The 24,396-nt window shown below is 37.5% G+C and overlaps 1 protein-coding gene across 3 annotated transcripts in view; it reads left to right on the forward strand.

The window, feature by feature from the left end:
• PDE3A (phosphodiesterase 3A) overlaps nt 1-24,396 on the forward strand; it is a 537,920-nt gene that overhangs the window by 486,706 nt on the left and 26,818 nt on the right. For all 3 annotated transcript variants that reach the window (XM_045061473.1, XM_019834634.3, XM_045061472.1), the window contains 5 exons: nt 8,741-8,960; nt 12,330-12,415; nt 15,463-15,617; nt 16,988-17,125; nt 23,591-23,702. In XM_045061473.1, the coding sequence (XP_044917408.1) occupies nt 8,741-8,960; nt 12,330-12,415; nt 15,463-15,617; nt 16,988-17,125; nt 23,591-23,702 (711 nt within the window). The remainder of the gene's footprint in view (nt 1-8,740; nt 8,961-12,329; nt 12,416-15,462; nt 15,618-16,987; nt 17,126-23,590; nt 23,703-24,396) is intronic.

A 24,396-nucleotide genomic window follows, 5' to 3' on the forward strand; every position in this document is an offset into this window, starting at 1 on the left:
ACATATAAGTAAGATCATACAATGTTTGTCTTTCTCTGTCTTATTTCACTTAGCAAATGTCTTCAAGGTCCATCCATGTTGTTGCCTTTGGTAGGATTTCCTTGTTTTTTTTTAAAATGGCTAAACAATATTTCATTATACACACACCACACACACGTGTGTGTGTGTGATTGTGTGTGTGTGTGTGTGTGTGTGTGTGTGTGTGTGTGTATAATTTATCCATTTATCCATTGATAGTTACTTAGGTTGTTTTCATGGGACACAGATTTTTTTTTGTGAATGTTTTCATTTTCATGAAGTGAATTTGAGAGTTTTTACTTGTTTTCAATATTTTTTGGAAGAGTTTGAAAAGAATTGGTGCTAATCTTTAAATATTTGGTAAAATTTACGAGAGAGACCATCTGGCTTTTCTTCATTGGGAAGATTGATTACTGATTCAACCTTCTTACTAGTAATTAACGTGTTCAGACTTTGTTTCTTCCTGCTTTGGTCTTGGTAAATTATAGGTTTCTAAGAATTTTTCCATTTCTTCTAGGTTGTCCAGCTTGTTGGTATATAGTTATTTGTAGTAGCCTCTTTTGATCCTTTGAATTTCTGTGGTATTCATTGTATTGTCTCCTTTTTCATTTATATTTTGTTAATTTGGGCCCTTTCTCTTTTTCCCTTGCTTCTTTTAGCTAAGGGTTTGTCAGTGTTGTTTATCTTTGCAGAGAACCAACTCTTAGCTTGGTTAATCTACTCTGTGGTTTTTCTTTTTCTATTTCATTTATTTCTGCTCTACTCTTTATTATTCCTTTTATTCTGCCAACTCTGAGTTCAAGTTGTTCTTCTTTATCTAGTTCTTAAGATGTAGATTTTAACTTGTTTTTTGGGATCTTTCTTCTTAATGTAGGCATTTGTGCTATGAACTTTCCTACCAGAACTGCTTTTGCTGCATCCCACAGTTTCTGATGTGTTGTCTTTCCATTTGTCTTAAGACACTTTTTAAATTCCTTTTAATTTCTTTGATCCGTTAGTTCAGGAAGGTATTGTTTGATTTCCATGGGTTTGTGAATTTTTACAGTTTTCATCTTGTTACTGATTTCTAGATTTGTGCCATTGTAGTTAGCGAAGGTACTTGGTATGATTTCAATCTTCTTTCTTTTTTTAAATTTTTTTATGTTTATTTATTTTTGAGAGAGAGGGAAAGTGAGCAGGGGAGGAGCAGAGAGAGAGGGAGACACAGAATCTGAAGCAGGCTCTAGGCTCGAAACTGTGAGCACAGAGCCTAATCTAGGTTGGAACTCAAACCACGAGATCATGAACTGAGTTGAAGTCAGATGCTTAACTGATTGAGCCACCCAAGTGCCCCTGATTTCAGTCTTCTTGAATTTGCTAAGACTTGTTTTGCGGCCTAACATATGGTCTATCCTAGAAAATGTTCTATGTGTGCTTGAAATAAATGTGTATTCTGCTTTGGGTAGATTATTCTATTATTAGTCTTTTGGGTCCATTTGGTCTATAGTTGTGCAAATTTGCTGTTTCCTAACTGATTCTCTCTCTGGCTGATCCATGTATTGTGGACAGTCAGGTATTAAAGTTCCCAGCTATTACTATATTTCTTCTTGTAGCTCTGTTAGTTTTTGCTTTATGTATTTAGGTGCTCCAATGTTGGTTGCATAAATATTTTATAATTGTTATGTCTTCTTGCTGTAAAGACATATGCTGTAACATTATAAATAATGCTGTAACATTATAAATAATGTTCTTTGTTTTTACTAGTTTTAGTTCAAAGTCTATTTTGTCTGAAAAAAGTATTGCTACTCCGTTTTTTCTGGGTTACCCATTTTCTTGAATGGTCTTTTTCCTTCCCTCTCAGTCTACTGTGCCTTTAAGGTTAAAGTGAGTATCTTTAAGGCAATGTGTTGTTGAATCATGTTTTTTTCACCAGTTGGCCATTCTGTGTCTTTTAATTGGAAAACTTAATCTGTTTCCATTTAAAGTATTTATTGATAGGTAGGGACTTACTATTGCCATTTTGTTAATTGTTTTCTGGCTATTCTGTAGGTCTGTTGTTTATTTTTTCCTTGCCTGCTGTTTATTTTTATATTTTAATGTCTTTTGATATCTGTATGCTTTCATTTCTCCAGCATATTTTTTTGTGTAATTATTAAAGGCTTTTCCCTTGTGGTTACCATGACACATACAGTATCTTAAACTTAAAATGCCATGTTTTATTTTTATTTTATTTTATTTTAATTTTATTAATTCCATTTCATTTTATTATTTTTAAAGTTTTTTCATTTATTTTGAGGTGAGGGACAGAGTGAGAAGGAGAGAGAGAATCCCAAGCAGGCTCCGTGCCATCAGCACAGAGCCCCACGCAGGGTGAGATCATGACCTGAGCTGAAGCCTAGAGTCAGACACTTAACTGACTGAGGCACCCAAGGTGCCCCCTAATTGTGGTATTTTAAACTGATAACAACTTAGCTTCAATATAATCCATAAACTTTACACTTTGAGTTCTTCTCTCCCTCACATCTAAGATTATTATATTGCTATTATAATTTACACATAATTTATGTTGCATAACTAATAACAGATTATTGTAGTTATGCTTATTTTTACATTTTTTTAACTTTTAAAGAAGAGCTGTAAGTGAATTGTGCTCCACTGTTACCATATTGCAGAATCTATGAGTTTATATTTGTCATTATCAGTGAGATTTACACTACCTTTTTATGAAGTTAATTACCATTCTTTTACTTCCAGTCAAGATGTACTTAGCATTTCTTACAAAGCAGGTCTGATGGTAATGAAGTCCCCCAGCTTTTGTCTGTTTGGGAGTCTTTAATCCTTACTTTGTTTCTGAAGGAGAACTTCATCAGGTATAGAATTCTTGGTTGACAGTTATTTTCTTTCAGTATTCCAAATATATCATCCCATTTTATCCTGGCCTGAAAAGTGCTGTTGAAAAATCTGCCCATAATCTTATGGGAGTTCTTTTATATATACAAACTCTCTTTTCTCTTGCTGCTCTTAAAATTCTTTGTCTTTGACTTTTGATACTTTGATTGTAATTTGTCTTGGTGTAGCCCTATTTTGGTTGAACTTTTTAGGGGTCTTTGGGACCTCGTGGATCTGGATGGCCATCTCTTTCCCCAGATTTGGGAAGTTTCCAGCCATTGGTGCTTTAAATATACTTTCTGTCCCATCTGTTTCCTTTCTTATTCTGGAATTCCCATAACACAAATATCATTTCCTTTCATTGTATCCCCATAATCCCCATAGGCATTTTTCACTCTTTTTCATTCTCTTTTCCTTTTGGTCCTCTGACTGTGTAATTTGCAATGTTCTACTCTCCTGATCATTGATTCCTTCTTCTTCATGGCCAAATGTACTTTTGAAACTCTCTATTAAGTTCTTCAGTTCAGTTATTCTATCTTTAAAATTTGGATTTCTGTTTGGTTTTTGTTCATTTGGTTTTGGGTTTGTTTTGATGGTTGCTATTTCCTTGTCAGACTTCTCTTTTTGTTTGCATTGCTTTCCTAATTTTGTCTAGTTGTCTGTTTTCTTGTAATTTACTATACTTCTTTAAGAGGGTTATTCTGAATTATTTGTCAAACAGTTCATAGATCTTCATTTCTTTAGGATTAGTTATTGGAGCTTTATTAGTTTATGTTAGTGGTGTCATATTTACCTGATGTTTTTGTGATCCTTGATTTCTTAGGTTGGTATCTATGCATTTGAGTAACTGAGCTTCTTTTCCAGACTTTGCAGGTTTGCTCTACAGAGACAATTTTCACCAGTCAGCTCAGTTTGTCTCTGGGTTGTCTCCTGGTAATGTCTTTGGGCAGGTAGGACCTGCTATTGTGGTCTATTTTGGAGTGAAACAACTGTTCAAGCTCTGCGGTTGGGAATGAGGGAGTGTGCCACTGGCTGATAATAATTGGATAGGACTGTTGGCTTGGTCCCCTACGTAAATGAGGCTGTAGTATGGGCTCCACAATGCATTGATTCTCTGGTCAGGCTTAGTAGATGGTCAGGACTGCTATTATATACAGTAATAGACTATGACAGGGACCCTAGCAGGGACCCAGGACCTATGCAGCTTGTTGTTTGGGGACATGAATCAGGCCAGAGTGTACATTGAATGCTCTGGTTAGGTAAGGTCATCAGTTTTGCTCTGCAGATGGGGGAACCCACAGGCTGTGCTCTCTGTTCAAGAGCCACTGTATGTAAGGCTATTGATGGGTTATGCAGCTTCCCGTGTGCTCTATTTAGACCCCTGGTCAGACAGGCTATAGGTTGTATTTAGCAACGAGTAGGACTAAAAACTTAGATTCTCTGCTTGGGCACAGCAGGAGAAGCAGCTCTAAAGCCTACAAAGCTCTTTGTTTATTGTCTTAACTCAAGCGGTACCACATCTCATGTTCCCCGACCAAGCAGGGCCACTGGCTTTGTTCTGAAAGCTGTCTGTTCTCCCTGCCCATGTGTCAGCTCCAGTGATGCTGGACCACACAGCTTCCAAGAGTTGGTCAGCTGGGGATAAGACACTCTCTACAGTGAGTAGGACTGTCTCAGGGCAGGAGGGGGAGGTGTCATTCCAGCTATTTTCAGTTTCCCAAACAGGCTCTCAGGTTGAGAGTGGCTAGGAGTCACCCTCAGGCTTAGCTATGAATGAATCTCCCTGCCTGTGCATAGCATGGGAACACTCCACACCCAGCACTGGCTTTGCTCTCGGGGTATTCCACACTGCCCTTGCACCTCTTGGCTCAAGTGCCACCGGACCTCACTGCCTCTGGGAATTGTCACCAATCCTTTTGATCAGATGGGGCTGGGAGACACTCCCCACAGTGGAGGAGACTATGACTCACTTCCTTGCCTGGGTATGGACATACTGAGCTTTAGAGCTGACAAAACTCCTTGCTTAAGAATCTGAATCAGGCACATCTGCACCCACCAAGTTCACTGATCTGTGTGTGCCCCCAGCTTGGTTCTGCAGCTGAGCAAAGCTGCTGGTCAAGATTACTATTTGGGCATTGCTTGTATGAACTTGATCTGCCAAGATCCATGTCCTAGCTGTTGCAAACCCCTACCCCCCTTACATATCACAGTCCGATTCCCAGTGGTTGAGCCTCACAGATTCCCCTGCCATCGCCATGGTACAGATCAGAATAGGGACTCCCACAGAGCAACGTACAACTCTGGGAGGGGTGCTCGTTATCCACTTGGGTTGTCTTTTCCTGCAGGAGGAACCAGAATCTCTGGGGAGACTTTGTGCATTATTGTGCTTGCTGGGGTTAGAGCAGTGTGGTCATCCTGTAGCTTCTTTTCTTACCCTTCTAATGCAGTCTGTCTTGATCTCTGTGGTGCAGAGGGAATGCTTCAGCCTCACCCCCACATTCTAGGACTCTCTCAGTGGTGTTTTTTATTGAGTAGTTGTTGGTTGTTCTTGCGAGGGAGAGCTAAGTTGGGAACATCCTATGTTGCCATCTTTGTGACTGAAGGCAAATATCCCTCTTTTCATGGTTGTTGCCAGGGCTTGTACTTGTCAGAAGTGTTCAAAATATGTAGACTAACAGTACTACAGAAGCAACGTGCTTTTCCTCTCTTACAAGGTTTATTTTAAATTTCATCCCAGGCAGTAAGTTTGGAGTCTTAAGGTCTGCTGTTTGTTTAAATTTAGTCAATCCTTGAGTTCCAAGAACTCTAATCATTGAGTGGATTGTTAAATTTGTATTTAAGAGGGAATTGCATTTCTCTGAGAATCTCAGCTGGCAGCTATAAAGAATTTGCAATGAAAAAGATCACTCTTCTCATAAATTTCCCTTAGAAAATATGTTGTATTAAGACACATATGGCACTACTCCCATTGACTCGATTAAAAAAAATGGTGGAAAACTCAAAAAGTCGCAATTAACTATCAAAATAATTAAAGAATTGCCTAAAGCAGTGCCTGTCAGAAGTCTTTTTTTTTTTTTTTCCAAAATATAGCAGTTAAAATCTTGCCTTGGCCTATCAACCCTCTACAGTCTTGCCTGGCAGATTCTCTGAACATGTTCCCTGTCCCCTGCTCCTCCTTCCCCTTCACTAAGCTGCTTTCCCTTCCACACTGACCTCCCAACTGACCTTCTGACTTCTCCTAGGTAGGGTCCTCTTTCTGAAACATGCTTCCCCCAGTACTGTCTAAATGTCTTCCTTACTGCACCAGGCCTCTGTTCAAATTTTACCCTAGAACATTTCTGAATTTCTGTTCTTTGTTCTATGTTTTCTGCATAATTTTTCTTTATATCACTGAAAACTACCGGAGTTTCTTTTATTTTAATCCCTCCTCCTCTCCTTCTTCTTTTTCTTTTCTCTTCCTTTCCCCACCTCTTACACCTCTTTTTTTTTTTTTTTTGAGGTTCTGTCTTTTCCAAGAGAGTGGAAGCTCCACAAGAGCTGGGATTTTGTTGTTGTTGTTGTTGTTGTTGGCTACTTCATCCTTAGTCTCTGGAACAGGACACACAATTTCTCTGTGCAGACACTTTCTTTATACAACATCATACCTCCATCCCGCTCCTTATGTTTACCCTGCTTTTCTAAGATTATCTGAAGATGGCCATAATCTAACAAATAGTCTAAATTAAACTAGCCGTTTCCAACCTTTTTACATCAGAGCATATGATGTATGATCTGTATATATGATGTGTTATATGTGATACAACGTGTGAATACAGTAGTGTTCCACAGACAGCAGTGGAGAAAGGGGAAAGGATTTAGAGCTTGGTGAAAATTTTATTTCCCTTGTTTTATAAAAATATAATACAATATCATTACAAAATATTAGAAATAATATTAAAAATTAAATTTATTCTGAAAGCTACAAATAAAATCTTATTTAAAAAAATTTACAGCCCTAGTACTTCACAGGACACCTATAACCCAGTTGTTGCACACAATGATAGATTTGTTGGGAAACTCTAAGACTTAAGTGAAGTTTTTGTTTTGTTTGTTTAGGAGATTATATGTTGTGTAGGTTTGTCAGTGTCTTTGGTAAAATAGCTAAATCTTTTCCAAAGACATAGAAGTCAGTATAAAAACCCTTAGGCATGTTGTTAAGTGCAGTACAGATGCTGTCTAGCAGATCATGGATTCTTCTTCCTCCTCGGACAGCCTCTGATAGAAGTATGGGCTAAAACCACATTTTACTAAGAACAGCTGCACTCACTCCATATTCTCCTGCTCATTAGTACTGTGACCATGGGAAGGTTATTTAACCTGAGTCTGGATGATTTCTTTACCTATGAAGGCAAGTGATTAATCTACTGATCAAGTATCAATAATAGAGAGGTGCCTGGGTCGCTCAGTCGGTTAAGGGGTTAAGCATGTCACTCTTGATTTTGGCTCAGGTCATGATCTCACGGTTTGTGGGATCTTGCCCCGAGTCCAGCTCTGCACTGACAGCATGGTACCTGCTTGGGATTCTCACCCTGTCCCTCTCTCTCTGCTTCTCCCCCATTTGTGCTCTCTCTTTCTCTCGAAAATAAATAAATGAACTTAAAAAAGCAACAACAGAAATATTTGAAAGGAGTAGGAGGATAGGAGGGGCTCCTAGCTTCCACATTTATCAAAGGAAGAGCACAGTTTCTCCTCTGGTATAACAAAACAAAAGAAATAATGATGCCAACAAGAGATGTGAAAATTACAAAAGCCTTTCAGCAAGCTTAATATTACTTTCAATGGACCCAAAAATCTTCGGGTGAGAGAACTGGACGTTGGAAGCAAACTAAGCCGGCCGCGAGTTCCCCACACATATTAGTCAATGATGTGAGAGCTGCCTGTTGTGTGTTTCCCTTGAGTGGTGAGAAATAGAAAACAACTCAAGATTTCATTTCATTTGCCTTACAGTAGGTTGTTCAGCCATAAAATGCTGGAAAACAGTAAGCAGATGGCTGTTCAGAAGATAGTTCTCTCTTCAGTTTTCAGTGCAGGCTGCCTTCTCTGTGTTTGGGAGAATGGAACTTCAAAAGATCTCGTCCCTGTACTCAAGTATCAGCACTTTGAAATCTAAGCCAGTTTTCTGTACAGTTTTCACAATCAAGAGTAAACGCACTTTGGCACAGATATCAACACTTAAAATTTAGGCTTTAGTCCTTTTGTTTCATCTGAAATGGATCATATTACATTTTTAAATGTTTTCTACAGATACTCTTCTGATCAGAGTTCTGTCTCACACCAATAACGTAGGTTCACTAAAAATGTTGATGGTTAATAAAGTTAATTGCCTCTCAAAAATATATCTTCTTTATTTACGAATTTTAAGCATCGGATACCTGCCAAACTCTGCTCCAGATAAGTTAATGTTTAAAACAATAGCAGATCCTGTTACTGCTAAAAATTTCTCAACCTTAGAGAAGGTAAACACACGAGGAAATTTTAATTATTATGTCAGAATGACAAGAAGAAACAAAGATGGGAGGAGAAAATAATATCCTTCTGTCCTGAAGTTACTCCAGGACACCAAGGCTTTAGCTCAACTTGCCAACATTGCCACTGATCTTTTCATGATGATCCAGTCTTCCCGTTTCATGCCATGGAGACACCCCACTATACACCTTGTCTCCAGATGGTGGTGTGCAGAGAGGGCAAGCCCCATGGCCTGAGTGCTCACGTGATCCTGATGGAGTGAAAGGGGGTCTAAAGTGAAGCGTAAGAGCTGCAGTTTCTAATTTCCAAAAAGATTATTTAGTGGTTTAATAAATCTTTGTCTTTCTAGGTGCCCTAGCTAAAATTTCACCTCTTTCGTCGCCCTGTTCCTCACCTCCCCAAGGGACCCCCGCCAGCAGCCCAGTCAGCAAAATTTCTGCAGTGCAGTTTCCAGAATCTGCCAACACAGCTGCCAAACAGGGCCTAAGTTCTCACAGGGCATTAACTTATACTCAGAGTGCCCCTGACCTATCTCCTCAGATCCTCCCTCCACCTGTTATATGTAGCAGGTAAGGATTTTATCGTGTTAACTAGAGTTTAACTCCTCAGAAAACGAATACTAGTTTTCTTCTTAGGAACACTTACCTCCAGTCCACATAGCTATGTGGAGGTTTGACAAAGCAATGGACAGGAAAAGTAGAAGATAATGTATTTTATGTTGAATAGAAACTTAATTTTTTTTGTGGTTGTCTGTTAACATAAAGCTTAGAGTCCATACAGTCCATACAGCTAAACTTTGGAGATGATATAAAATAATTAGTTGTATATTTCCTCTGCTTACTGATGGAGAATGCATAAAACCTGTAAGTAAAAAATTGTATCAAGTCATTTAGTATAATAGGATGTTGTGTTGGAATTTTCAAAAATTTTTTTAATGTTTATTGATTTTTGAGAGGGGGGGGGAGGGGTAGAGAGAGGAAGACACAGAATCTGAAGCAGGCTCCAGGCTCCGAGCTGCCAGCACAGAACCCAACACAGGGCTCGAACCCATGAACCGTGAGATCATGACCTGAGCTGAAGTCGGACACCCAACCGAGGCATCCAGGCGCCCCATGTGTTGGAATATTTTTATATCCAGGGAGGATTTTATATTGATTTTAAGGGTATTTTATCTTAAGCATGCAATTCCCACTTTGAAAATATGCAAATAACACATGACACGTTACAGTTGGACCAAATGGGTCTCTGAATGCAATTAAGCAATCAGTTTGTACTGCTCTATCATTTTTAAATAGAATTAGAAATAAGAAGTCATGTCTTGTCACAGAGGATAAGAAAAAAAGGCCTAGCATGGTGAGAGTAGTTATTTTGCCAACATTGTCCTGAGAAGGAAATACCTTCTCTTACTGATATAGTAATATTATTGTTCTCTAGAAATAGCTTCAACTTGAAGAACTGGTTTTAAAGCATTACAGTATTCTTTTAACTACAAAAGTTGAGTGTTTTTAAACTAAGTATAATCATGAGAGTGTTATTTCTTTTCTAAGGTTACTGAGGATAACCATTTGCATAAATGACTTACATATTGATAGTTAACTATCACCTGGTGGTTCACAGACCCAGATTTAAGCTTCACACGTTTCATTTTCTGATCATTTATTCAAAAACTATATTCTTTTCTCTTTACAAATATTTTTAAAGGGAAATCATTTTTGTTAGTTTCCTGGTCCAGGGTCAGAGTAAAAAGTTATTTTACCATCCAAAAGTTATTCTGTTACCCTCTCTATGACAGCTTTTTTAATGAAATAATTTATGTGGAATATTAATCCCATCTTTCCCCCCACCTCCCCACACACAAAGCATGATCTGTGGTAAAACAGACCTATCATATATATTTCCCTCAGCGATTCACAACACACATCACTTTATTAAAAGCTCTGAGAAGTCCTGCAAAAAGAAACCTCTTGATTTTTGTCTCATCTAGCATTTCCTGAATATATCTGACAACATAACCAGTTCCTTTAGGTGAACACACAGTAATTTCCCATGGAGCTAGTGTTTGATGGAACATCCTTAAGAAACATGTTTTTGTGGTATGCATCCTAAGCCAAGACAAAGCTCAGTGGAGTAATCACCATCAAGGACATCTGCTTCCAGCATTTCTAGGGAGACTCTCCCACTGCGGGCTTCAGACTTGTGGGAAATAAGTTGCCTAAAGAAAGCAGAGATGTTCTGATCTACCACTCACACAGCTCTTCTCATCACAGTCTTTTTTGTGAATTTAGCAGGAAGAATGTTAATGGGATTTTTATAAAAGAGGTTTTGGAGAAAAACAAGACAATTTCACTGCCTGCTTTTTCAGTAATGTTTATAAATCCAGTAGTGTGTCTTTTATTTGTTTGGGCTTTATAAATCTGTAATTCAAACCATGTTCTATTATTGCCTTCAAGGCAACCACCCATGTAGGCACAGAGAGCTCCAGAAACACACGACTAATTATTGTGGTTTCCCCTGCTGAACTCGAAGGGTTTGGCATTGAATCCGTCTTTTGGCTGCTGTAATGTCTACGCAACTAGCCATTTTTTTGGCATAAGAGGTAGTATATTTGGACTACTAATTTAAGTGTTCCTTTTAAGTATTATCTTGCAATGAAAATTTTTAAACTAATAAACCCGGCATCTACCAAGTGTCACCCAAGAATGTAAGCCCATCATTTGTGTCTGTTTTTTCCCCCACTTTGGTCCAGTCATTTTCTTTTGATTCCCTAAATCAAAGTGATGGGATTTCATAATTAGAAATATTTCACATGTGACGCTTTTCCACTTACATTTAAGGCTTGAAAATGAATTTACTTAGGATGAAAATATTCTCTACCTAGAAAAATGCTTATCTCCACAACACATATCTCAGCACAATTCAGGGGAAAGAAAAGTGATGAGACGTTTAATATATTAAATTATGAACCATTTCATTTCTTTTCCTTTTAGAGTGAATAATCTGTGGTTAAATAACAAACAAAACCGTCCAAGACCATTTGTAGTATTAGGCAGAAGAAAAGAACCCATAAGCAAAAGGCAGAATTAAAATCTAACCATGGAGTTTCTAAACAAGATAAGTAAGAGAAGAAACTTGCCCAACCATTTGTGGGGTTGCTTTTTAATTTATGAAACAGTCAAAAGTGTTGAGAAAGTAAGTGTCCTACATTCTCCAAAGTCCTCTGTTAAAGAGTCCAGTCTCTCAAGTATTTTCCTTTTTCTAGGTTACTCACAACATACCCCTTTGGCCTGTTTTTCTCAACTAGTGTTCTGTGATAGTCAGTTTTACATTCACTCTTCATCAAAATGTATCTCTACTTTCTTCATTTCCTTAGGGCCTTAACAGTGACCGGTCAATATTTTAAAAAATTAATTTTTATTTTGTGACAAAAAGTTAACATACTAGCATTCTATTTTCACATATGCAATCTTTTCTTAAAGGGCTCCTTGGGCATAAAATGTCTCTTAATCCACAGAAATAAATCTAATAATGAGGATTTTAAGCAGATACAAAGGGATTCCACTGGGAAACATATTTTTTAACTAAATGTGCATCAGCACCTCCAAAATCATTATTATAAATAGGTAGCAGACAATCCCAGGATTCTCTAAATAACATAACAATTTTGCCAGTAGTTTCACCTCAACTATGGTCTAGACTATAGAGGAAGATGAGCGTTGAGTGGAGTTTCTGATCATTTGTATTGATGACATTCTCACAAAAAAGAAAACAGTATATCAGCATATCAGCATCTGTATATAAAGCAAAATGAGGTTTTCTATCAAATAAGTGGAAGATAGAAAGATTTGATTATTATTGCCCTTCATGTGTACATAGATGGTGTATGCCTGTGACTTTTTGAAAAGAAAGAATATACTTACAGCTGTTCCAATATTTCTCAGCTGTGGCAGGCCATATCCCCAAGGGACCCCTGCTGCTGTGCCCCTGGAGAGAAGCAGTGCCGCCATTCGGACACCAAGCAGAACGGGTAATTCTTTGTTTGGATTCTTTTGCTTAAAATGGAAATCACTTTACTTTTTTTTTTTCCTCTGATCAAAAAGGTAACATATATTTCCGATTTTTTAGATAACAAATTTAAAAAGATAGTGAAGGAAGACAAAATCATCCATAGTCCTACTACCTAAGAGCTAATCGTGGGTAAAATTTTGATGCAAAGCTATCCAAAATGGTTTTCAATATCTATACACAAATGTATGCATTTTTAAAACTAGAAGTCATTTTATATAATGTGTAGAACTATATAGAAATGTCATATTATCTTGGACACTGAAGGGTCATCCCTTTTAGGGAACTCTCTGGAGATCTCCATTACAGGCTGAGAATCACTATAAGCTTGTAAAAAGGCTTCTTCTTGAGGCAATGTTATGGAGAGGTTAAAAGAACACAGCCATTCAAGGCTGGTTTTACCTTTATTTGACTGTCTGCTAGTTTGTATTGTAATCTCTGTGACTCAATTCCTTCATCTGTGGATGTGGATGATAACAGTACATACCAGACAGGATTGTTGTGAGAATTAAATTACTTAAAACATGTAATGGAAACACTAACTTGAAAAGATATATGCACTCCTATGTTTACTGCAGCATTATTTACAACAGCCAAGGTATGGAAGCAACCTAACACATGACAGAATATTACTCAGCCATAAAAACATAATGAAATCTTGCCATTTGTGACAACATGGGTAGACCTAGAGGCTATTATGCCAAGTGAAATAAGTCAGACAGAGAAAGACAAATAACACATGATTTCATTTATATGTGGAAACTGAAAACCAAACAAACAGAAACAAACTCATAACTACAGGGAAAAAATGTTATTGCCAGAATGGAATAGAGTAAGGGGATGGGCAAAATAGGTGAAGGGAATTACGAGGTGCAGACTTCCAGTTATAAAATAAATAAGTCGTGAGCATGAAAGGTAGAGCAAAGGGAATATTGTCACTAATACCATAACTGTACAGTAACTACACTTATGGTAAGCACTGCATAATGTATATAATTATTGAATCACTATTTTGTATACCTGACGCTAATACAATATTTTATGTCAACTATACTTCAATTTAAAAAAATCAAGTGAAATACTTAATAGTATCTAGGTCACTGTAAGTAATGTCAACAGTGACCCACTGTTTGCTGCCATCACTACAGTAATTATTATTTTATTTTTATTGATGCAGATCTAGGGACTTGCTTTTGTTAGCGCTGAAGATCTACATGGTAGGAAAAAAATGGCTTCTCTGAACTACAGAGTTTAGGGTGATAAAGGTATGCAAGAATGGTTCGTGATTATCTGCTTCAGCAGATATGTCAAGGGACACAGGCAAGAAAAATTCAAAAGGAGAATTCTCTGTGATATTGTAGCATTCTGAAGACTCAGAATATCCCCTCCTTATGTCCCTGATATTCTTTGACTCTACTGAGTCTGATAGAATATGGGTAGTAGTTTCTTATCTCCTTTGTGGCCTCATGTAGAACTATGGCCTTTGAGTGTTCTTCATTTTTTCTACAAATTCTGAGATTGAAACTTGTCGATTGTATTTTCATGCTGTGTCTCATTCTAACATAGAACAAACTTCATGAGAAAGATGGAAGAAAGACAGGTCCTTGGAAAAGTCTTATAAGATACCCCTGATTGCAATAGTCTACCTAACAAAAGCCATTATTCGCTAACAACTTCAGAAAAATTAGATAGTAAAGGTATGACGGCATACAACAATACTAGAATATCCGCATCTGAGAAGGGAGAACAAAGAGGAAATACTTTACCTGACTTCAAGACTTAAACTATAGTAATCAAGATAGTGTGGCACAAGAATAAGGATCAGCAAATAGGTCAAATGGAATAGATCAGAAAGCCCCAAATTAGACCCGTGTCTACACCATCACTGAATTTTCAACAAAGATGCCAGAGCATTCCAAGAGGGTTGGAAAAAAAAAATGAATTTCACCCCCTACTGCACACCGTATGAAACATGGTCCTGAGGTAGAGCATAAACCTAAATGTAAAAGCTAAAACAATAAAGGTTCTGAAAGAAAACAGAGGAAGATATATTTGTAACTTAGGAGAAAGCAAAGATTCCATAGGGATGTTAGCAATAACCATAAAAGAAAAAAAAAGCTAGGCTTTATCAAAAGTAAAGAATATAGGACGTTGGGTCAGATTTCATGGGTTCAAAGTCATGCGGCAAAATTTACCAGCTGTGTGCCTTAAGCCATTTACTTATCCCTTCTGTGCCTCCATTTCCTTTCTGCAAAGTAAGGATATGAGTAATGCAGTGATGTGCTGTAAAACCCACATCAGGATTGTGTAGGTTTAAAGGCGTTAGTACAAATAAGGTGCTTTCGGTGCTGTCCAGCACATGGCCACTCACACAGTAAACTTCATTCAGGCGCTTGTTCAGCCATGAGAAGGTTCTTTCGAGGTCTTTGCCCCAGAAGCATGTTCTACAGACTGTTTACATTACCTGATGGGCCTCTGGTTAGCATAGTTTTGTGCTGATTGAAATGGGAGACAGTGGAAGGAGGCATCTAAGGAGGAAAGCCACAGCTTCGTATGGAGATTGGACACACAAGATGTCCCCAGTCCTTCAGCACATGCTACTGTGCCATGTCCCACAGACACCACCTTGTTCTCAGGTGTCAGCTAACTTCTACCATGTGCCCATTCTGGAGTTAGTGTTTTGTCAGCTACTTGCTGGTTTAATGTGTTGGCGGATGCATAAAGGAAAAAGGAACATAATGTTATATGATTTGTAAAAAGTATAAACTGCTGATCTACATATTATTACTGAAGAATTACTGAGCGTAATATAAACCACAGGTCATAATTCTGTCTATTTTCTTGGGTTAAAAAATGTGTACTTTTCTCCATTTCATGATCTCACCTTCTTGGTGTGTCAGCTCATGAAAGCAGTTATTTCCCTACTCGCTTAGGAACATGCGCTCACATAGGACCGACCCCTTTTTCCATTTGCAGGTTTCATCATAATCTGTTCTCTTGTAATTGCAGATGACACTACTCAAGTTACCTCTGATTATGAAACCAATAACAACAGCGATAGCAGTGATATTGTACAGAATGAAGATGAGACCGAGTGCCCGAGAGAGCCTCTAAGGAAAGCTTCGGCTTGTGGCACCTACACGTCTGAGACCATGATATTCCTGGTAGCCCCATATCACTGTGCTCATTCATTTACTTGAGAGATTGCCTTCTGTTACAGAAATTGACTTAGAAACAGATCCCTGAGTCGTTAGATTTACAGATGTATCTCTTTTGGAACACACATGTGTTATAGCCATACCTATGTGTGTCAGTATATGTTTTCGTTATGCAAGTATATCAATCTCTTAATGATTCTATTATTTAGTGATTAAAACCATAAATATTCATGTCCACAAGTGATTACAGGTGTTTAATCCTAGAATCTAAAAGTGTAAATCTAAAAGTGCATAGAAAAAAATTATTTCATCCAATAAAAAAATATTTTATAAACATCAGTAAAAGTGAAATATGTTAGTTGTCTTAGGGCTTCTGCTACTTTTTCCTAGCACTTCCTTTATTTAGAAAGCATGCCAATATTTATTTTCCTTATTGTATTAAGCTAGATTTATACTGACACTTGCTACCTGTTAAAATATCCTTTAATGATGACTGATTTGGAGTGTTTATAGAGATCCTTTTAAAGAAGATAAAAGCATACATTTGAGTCTGATTAATCTTGGGGAGGCAGCAAATAGTAGAAAATAGTTCACTGTCATGTAATTATCCATTGTTGCTGTTATCATTTTTATTTTACCTGAGTTACCATTTATACTTTTAATTTAAAGAGATTGTCAGATAATGTAATTTGCATGTTTCCTAATCCTCACGATCATTTTTTATTTTTACGTTTTGGTAAATGTACTCTTAAGAATATCCTCATTTAGAACATATTGTAAAATGTCTTTACATTTCTTTAGTGCGGGTTTCTTTATAAACCATACATCACATGAATTAAATAAAAATAGTGAAAAATGTGGCAGTTATCATAGGATTAATGCTGATTTTGAAACAATAATATAAATTTGGCCGAGTAGGGGGTGATTGACTCCTCCCCCATCATGGGTTTCTCTTGAAAGTCCAATATAAACCAGGAACTCTCCCAGAAAAATTTACATATACTTCTAAAGAGATAAATTTATATACAATTTCAGAGCATCCTAAAGTCCTTTAGTCTTTATTGAAGAATCCCATAGTAGGTGAAAAGCAGTTCTATTAGGAAAGAAACATCCATTTTTTTCTGTGGCATATATGAACCAGCAATAGGCAGGCACCTAATACGCAAAATTCATGGTATGAAACAGCATTAGGACCTTCTCTCCTTACTTTGGGACCAATGTCTTATTCACCTTGCTTTTTTTTTTTTTTTTAAGATCATTCATTCACCCTGAAGTTTTAAGTCATTTATTTTTGTAAACTCAGTTGTTGAACAAAGCGCAAATTGCTTTGTAGAAAAAAATTACATGTTCTTAAAATATTTTCTTCTTCATTATAGGACAAACCAGTTCTTGCTCCTGAACCTCTTGTCATGGATAACTTGGACTCAATTATGGAGCAGCTAAATACTTGGAATTTTCCAATTTTTGATTTGGTGGAAAAAATAGGAAGAAAATGTGGCCGTATTCTTAGCCAGGTAAGGAATGCATTCATACGTGTGACTTTAAATGTAGGAAAAAAAAAAAAAAACTCCTTGGTTGGTTAAAGCTCTGTACATGCTTGATACTGGTGGTGGACTTCAGGTGGAGAAAGGAAATTTTAGTACCTCACATTCTGTAGATTCCTTGGTAGTGGGTCAACAAAAGAAGTTGGAATTTCAAGTGAGTGAATACCATAATGTGCAATTAAAACACGTAGTTTTTAAGACAGTGGAGAGGAACAGGGACAAAAGAAATAAAAGCTGATACAAGCCCTCAAGATAAGAAAACTACCTAATAATAAATAGTAATTTATTGTCTATAATTTTTTTCCAATGATTAGTTTTTAATTTTTTTTTAATATTTCAGTGTTTAGGTCTTACCAAAAAGTAAGATATTGTGCAGAAACACATTTCCTTCCATTGCTGTGAGAAACATATCAGAGTTCTCTGTTCTAATATAGAAGACACCATTAAGTATCACAAGAAATAGACTATGAACTATTGCTACTTGATACAAGCCCTCAAGATAAGAAAGCTACCTAATAATAAATAGTAATTTATTGTCTATAATTTTTTCCAATGACTAGTTTTTAATTTTTTTTAATATTTCAGTGTTTAGTTAGGTCTTACCAAAAAGTAAGATATTGTGCAGAAACACATCTCCTTCCATTGCTGTGAGAAATAGTAATTTATTGTCTATAATTTTTTCCAATGACTAGTTTTTAATTTTTTTTTAATATTTCAGTGTTTAGGTCTTACCAAAAGACCTAAAATTGTGCAGAAACACATTTCCTTCCATTGCTGTGAGAAACATATCAGAGTTCTCTGTTCTAATATAGGACACCATTAAGTATCACAAGAAATAGACTATGAACTATTGCTAGTTAACAAGACTTTTGTATATTTTCCTTAAGCTAGACGACTTTCAAGACTTTCCACATTAAAAAATATATAAATTGGTGTCCTTGAAGGAGAAAGAAAACACAGAAATTAAGAATTTGAGTATGATCTCAATAAATGAAAAAAACAAAACAAAACACTGGAATTGTTCTGTTATCAAACACCTCTCAGAACACACCCTCAATGAAAGGGGCTAATACAATAATATTTATCAGCTTATGTAAAATGCTTCAAGTGTGTTCTCATAGATTGACTAAATATCACAGCAGAGATGCTAAGGACCACCAAATTAATATGAGACGTAGAATTCAAGACCCAGATTTTTGGAGCCACCAACATTTCCCTGGAAAACACTAGAAGAGAAATCACGTGTCATACTGATCTCTACTCCATGCGTCAGAGACAGGCTTTCTTCAGACTTCTCAACAAGTATCTTAAGTGTGGAGTTTCAGGGTGAGGATTCCTGATCCCCGAAGGTTTGAAGGAAGATGATAGAGGGGCCTTTCCTCCGTTTTTCAGATCCACAAATACAAAGTACTAGGCTAGTCTTCAAGAAGGAAAAGTAGGTCTGTGCCTTAAAGGGACTAGTAGGGAAGTTAGATATGTGTCAAAATAATGGCAGTTCAACTTCCTACGCGGAAAAGTGTGCTAAAATGATTGATGGCTTATGAAGGTCAAAATAATTATATGGTCTGTGTACCGTGTAGTTGCCTCTGCTAAACTGTCTTCTAACCGTGAACACTGTGAGGCCTAGGGTGACAGCCCTTGCACCTTTCCTAGGAGCTAGTGGGCCCATTTTCTCCTCTCTTTCCTTCTCCTCAGTGCTAAGCAACCTCTTTTATGCTAGGTGATCGTGAAGACAGCTTTAAGGGCAGCTGTTTTTATCCAGTCCACCTTCACCTCACACCTCGGGACTCCTCCTGGGAGATTTTGTATCCCACTTTCTGAACCCCCTTGCAGACTGCACCTCTGAGGGAAGGATCTTACCTGGAAATACCCCTGGAATGGCACAGCAAGAGGAGATGGCGGTGGGCCCAGAACTGTGCTTTCCCTTTCACTGCAGTGTGTTTCCCGTGAAGAGAACATTTCACATTGTTTGGTATTTGATACGTATGTCACAGACTCCCCCAGGCTCTGCAATTTAATCCTCTCAGTAACGTTGATGCAGGTATTCTGTTTAATCTCTGTTTTTCAGAAGAGGAAACCAAGGCTTAAAACAGCATATCCCATTCATCTAGCTATATAGTAAATATCGGACCTGTGATTTGAAACCCATACTTATTTTTTTAAGTTTATTTATTCATTTTGAGAGAGAGAGAGTGAGAGCGGGAGCAGGGGAGGGGCAGAGAGAGAGAGAGAGAGAGAGAGAGAGAGAGAGAGTCCCAAACAGGTTCCGCACTGTCGGTACAGAGCCCGGGGCTCAAACTCAGGAACCATGAGATCAGATCATGACCTGACCTGCTCTGAAATCAAAAGTCAGACGCTCAAATGACTGAGCCACTCAGGTGCCCCAGGAAATCCATACTGTTGACTTTTGTTTACCTTCAGCTGTTTCTCAGCCCCTCATAAAACATTCACTTATTCTGTCTTCAAACTGGTAACAGAGAGCTTGAGCCAGTGGGAAAATGGTTATTGTAGCAGTTGGTTTCTTAGCTACAGTGACAGTATAGCAAATACTGTTCCAAGTACCTAGCTCCCCTTTAATTTCTGGGAACAAGGGGTGAGAATGTGACCCTTGACCAGCTTTGCCACAAAATGTTTTGTAAGAGTCCTGGATAGGAGTACACAATGGAAAAATTAGATGTAATGAACAATTAGATTGCAGTCAAATTCACTAATGTTTTTTTTTTTCCAGTCATCTTTCAAAAATAAATACATAACTACATGATCCTTAGTACGTCACTATTTTATCTTTCCGGTTTACAAAACATTGAACTTTGAGAAAATGCAGTTTTATTTGTCTTGCTGAGTAGAACTTTATGGGATTTTTTTTCTTTGATTGGAGTTTATAAGCACAAAATCATGAAATTTTCACTGTGTGAAAGGCATATTTTTTTTTACCCTAGTAAGACTTTTGGGACAGCTGAAATGAATTAACTTGAACATTCCGAGAAATCACCTTTTGGCTGAAACTACACAGAAAAAATCTCACTTCAAAAGATTTTTAAAGAGACATATGTGCAATGGAAATGACTTTTCAGTCTCAATATACTGACTGCCTTTTTGATGACTATCATATTTACTTTAACAAATTTAAAAGGGCATGGTTCAGATTTCAGAAGAGTGCTTGCTTTTTCCAGTTACCAGTATTTACCTGGTTAATGGAATCTTTATTTGTAGTTTAAATTATTAGTGGTTGATTTGTAATGGCATCTTAGTGAAAATTCTCCTATTTTAAAACCATACTCTAAGATATCCTGTTGTCTTAATTTTTTCAATTCATCTTTCAAATGTTTAAGAGAGTAATGGGAAACTTTAGTTATTTACAATCTTAAAAACATTGCTTTTCACATACCGGTGGTAGGATCTAACACAGTTTAGAGCACAAAATTTGGAGCCAAAAAAGGCTTGGCTTGAATTTTGGTTCTGAAAATGTCAGCTGTGTGATCTCGGACAGGTCCCTGAAGTGACATGCATAGTTAAGTCCTTTAGGTATTTATAAGCAAGAACTCATGTACAGACTAAAGCAGTAGTAAAGAGGAGCTAACTTAAAAAAAAAAAAAACAGCTTGAAATATTACAGAAACCTTCACTTTCTGTTGCACTTCTAAATTTTTTTTTTCAACGTTTTTTTTATTTATTTTTGGGACAGAGAGAGACAGAGCATGAATGGGGCAGGGGCAGAGAGAGAGGGAGACACAGAATCGGAAACAGGCTCCAGGCTCCAAGCCATCAGCCCAGAGCCTGACGCGGGGCTCGAACTCACAGACCGCGAGATCGTGACCTGGCTGAAGTCGGACGCTTAACCGACTGTGCCACCCAGGCGCCCCTCTGTTGCATTTTTAAAGAGAGGAGGTGTGGATGTTATGTTCCAGACAAAAAGGGTAAAACCTCAATGTACTTGCCATTCAGGGTGGAGAAAAGCATATAGAAGTTGATGTACCTAGGGTATAATCTGTTTCCAACAGCAGCTACGGTGATGCTTTTAAAACATAAGTCAAATAAAGTTACTTCCCTGCTCTAATCTCTTCCAGGGTTTCCCTACCTCACTTAGAGTAAAAATCTTATAATGGTCAGTCTAGCTGTCAAACCCCCAACATTGCATCCTGCCCAATCCCACTCTGCTGTTACTAACACAAATTCTACTCCTGTCCTCATTCATTCTGTTTTAGCCATGCTGGCCTTCTTGCTCTTTCTTGAGCACAGCAAGCATACCTCAGGGCCTTTGCACAGGCCTTTTTCTCTGTATAAAAAACTCTTTTCTCAGATATCCGTGTACTTCAGTCTACATATCCTTCAATTGTTTACTCAAATGTCACCTTGGATATGTCTGCTCTAACCACCATACTTAAAAAAGCAAATTCCATAGCTTCCCTGGTATTCTCAGTCCTCCACCCCTGCCCCCCCCTTTTTTTTTTACATATTACTTACTACTTTTTGTCATAGTGTATACCTTATTATATCTGCTGTTTACTTCCCTTCCCTGCTAGACCGTAAGCTCCCTGAAGGAAGAGATCTTTGTTTTGTTTACCTGTATATATGCCTCATATGCAGAAAATTGTCTGGAACGTGGTAAGGGCTCAATAGATATATGCTGAATGAATAACTCTCCTTTTTAGTTATGCCAGCCTAAAGAAGTAAACCGAGGCAAGCTCAAAGTTGTCAAAAAGATGAGTTTATTCAGGAATAGCAGGCGTACTGCGATTTCGGATATGCAAACTATAGCAAACTATCATGAGTCCCTTGAGGGTCTGGGGTGGGCTGTTATCTATGGGCAGGAAATGTAAAAAGGGGATAGTTCAATTAGAGACTGTTAAAATAAAAACCAAATGGGACCAGGTTTGAAAATTCCTCAAGCAGACGAAACCAGTGCAGTCATACAAACAAAGCTCAAGTCAGTTTATTTTGTGAGACCAGCCCGACCCTGACCATTCCTTGTTCACGCCTCTGGAAACCACAAGTACAACTTCCCAAGGTTGATACGAGGCAACTCTTGATCAACTACCTATCACTTAAGAAAATTCCAGTGTTACCACTTTTTTTGTAAATCAGTCATTTATGGGAAATCAGTCTGTCTTTAAATTGTATTTTTCTGACAGCACATGTGTGAGACTTTTTTTTTATATCCTTCTGTTTTATTTTAGATAGAAATTCCTTTATACACACACACACACACACACACACACACACACACACACACACACACGTATGTAAACATTGAGTACATAATTAAAGGAATATCATTGAGGGGCACCTGGGTGGCTCAGTTGGATTAGCATCCGACTCTTGATTGCAGCTCGGGTCAAGATCTCATGGTTTATGGGTTCAAGCCCCTCATCAGGCTCTGCGCTGACAGCATGGAGCCTGCTTGGGATTCTCTGTCTCCCTCTCTCTCTGCTCCTCCCCCTCTCACCCACTGTCTTTCTCTCCCTCTCTCTCTCTCTCTCTCTCTCTCTCTCTCTCTCTCTCTCAAATTAAATAAGCTTCAAAATGGAATGTCATTGCCTTTAAATAAGTTTAAATAAATTTAAAGTCAAATGACAAAAGATAGAAATTTATGAAACAATATATCAAAGCTTTGGAAGAAATATTTCAAGACAATTTTAAGAAGAGATGCAGATAATAAAAATGATGAATAATTCTTTCATAAAGTCTCCTGAGTTATAACCAACTCTGTACCTTTGTGATACGAAGTAAGGCCACTTGAAATGGTGCTGTCCTCCATTCTGCCATGTGAATAACCATTTCTCTCCCCATTACCGCCTGTGCCTTTATCATTTTTTTCTCCATCATTTGCCTGTCAAATATGCCAATTGCATGCAAAGGTATTCACTGACTTTGAGTCGCCAGAGCTGTGAATGCAACTGAAAGGAGAATAGATATTTGGAGGAGAAAGAGAAGACATGTGAGGAAAAAATAATTTAGATGGCATTTATACTGCAGTAGAATAAATTGGTTTCTCTATACATTTAGTCAAGGTAACCCTTTTTCTCTCTCATAATTCTTTCCCCTTCTCTAAGGTACAGCTATGAATCCTTTATCCTTTGGAATTTCTTTTTCAATAAAAATTAGTCAAATTAAAGCCTTTTCTCATTTGTTAGTGCTTATGTTATGCACTTTGCAGTCAGCAATTTAGGAAGTAGTGTTGCCTAGCAGTTGATATCACACACAATTGATTGCCTTGATATGTTTCTGCAGTGTATATACTGTTGTTTGAGTTGGTTGTTTTCTTGGTTGCATATCCCCACCTTTAAAAACAGATGAAATACCCCTTGTGGTCAGGGACTGCAAGGGCTAGACACACAGAGTTCTTCAATAGTTACTTGACTTATTATTCCCAACAGGTGTCTCTACCAGCTATGAATTATTTGATGTTTTATAAAGCTTGTGCTTCTGTTTATAGGTATCATACAGACTTTTTGAAGACATGGGCCTCTTTGAAGCTTTCAAAATTCCAGTTAGGGAATTTATGAATTATTTTCATGCTTTGGAGATCGGATACAGGGAGATTCCTTGTAAGTATAAGTTATTTGTGAAATAACACTTTAAAATCTGTCAAATTTGCTGTGGGTAGTGGGATATTGAATGGTTAGCAGCTAGCAGAGAATTCCTCATGGTAAACACAGTGTGTGGCCACATGCTATAGTGATTAGGAGAGAAGAGCCTGTTTCAGAATCCCAGCCCCTACATTTATCAGCTGTGGAAGACCATGGGTCTTACTTAACCTCTGCATGCCTCATTTCTCAATCTGTAAAATGGGAATCATAATATCTGCTTTGTAGGATTGTTATGAGGGTAAAATGAGGTAATAATTCTAAAGGAGTTATAATAGTGCCTTCACCTAGTAAGACAATTAAGTGTGTGCCCCACAAATAATTAAATGTTAAATTTATTGCTCATTTTATTACGTACTCCTTTTATTGGGTGAGTTCAACTTTTGTTCTGGCATCTGCAGAGTTAAAACATTAACTGTTGATATTCTTGAATATAACAAAAACCTGCCTGGGTGTTGAGGGACAGGTGGGTGATGGTATAATTAATAAAATACACAAGAGGCACTCCTAAGTGGTTGCAAAGAAATTATTAGAAGCCTTTAAAATCAGATAAATGTGAAGACCAAAGGAAGATTTTGTGAACCAAGTGTTCATGTTTGTGAACTTTAAATATTATGAGCATAGTTTGTGATTTATAATAATGCAAAATAGAACA

Source organism: Felis catus, chromosome B4 (assembly GCF_018350175.1).
Source record: "Felis catus isolate Fca126 chromosome B4, F.catus_Fca126_mat1.0, whole genome shotgun sequence".
NCBI classification, from domain to species: Eukaryota; Metazoa; Chordata; class Mammalia; order Carnivora; family Felidae; genus Felis; species Felis catus.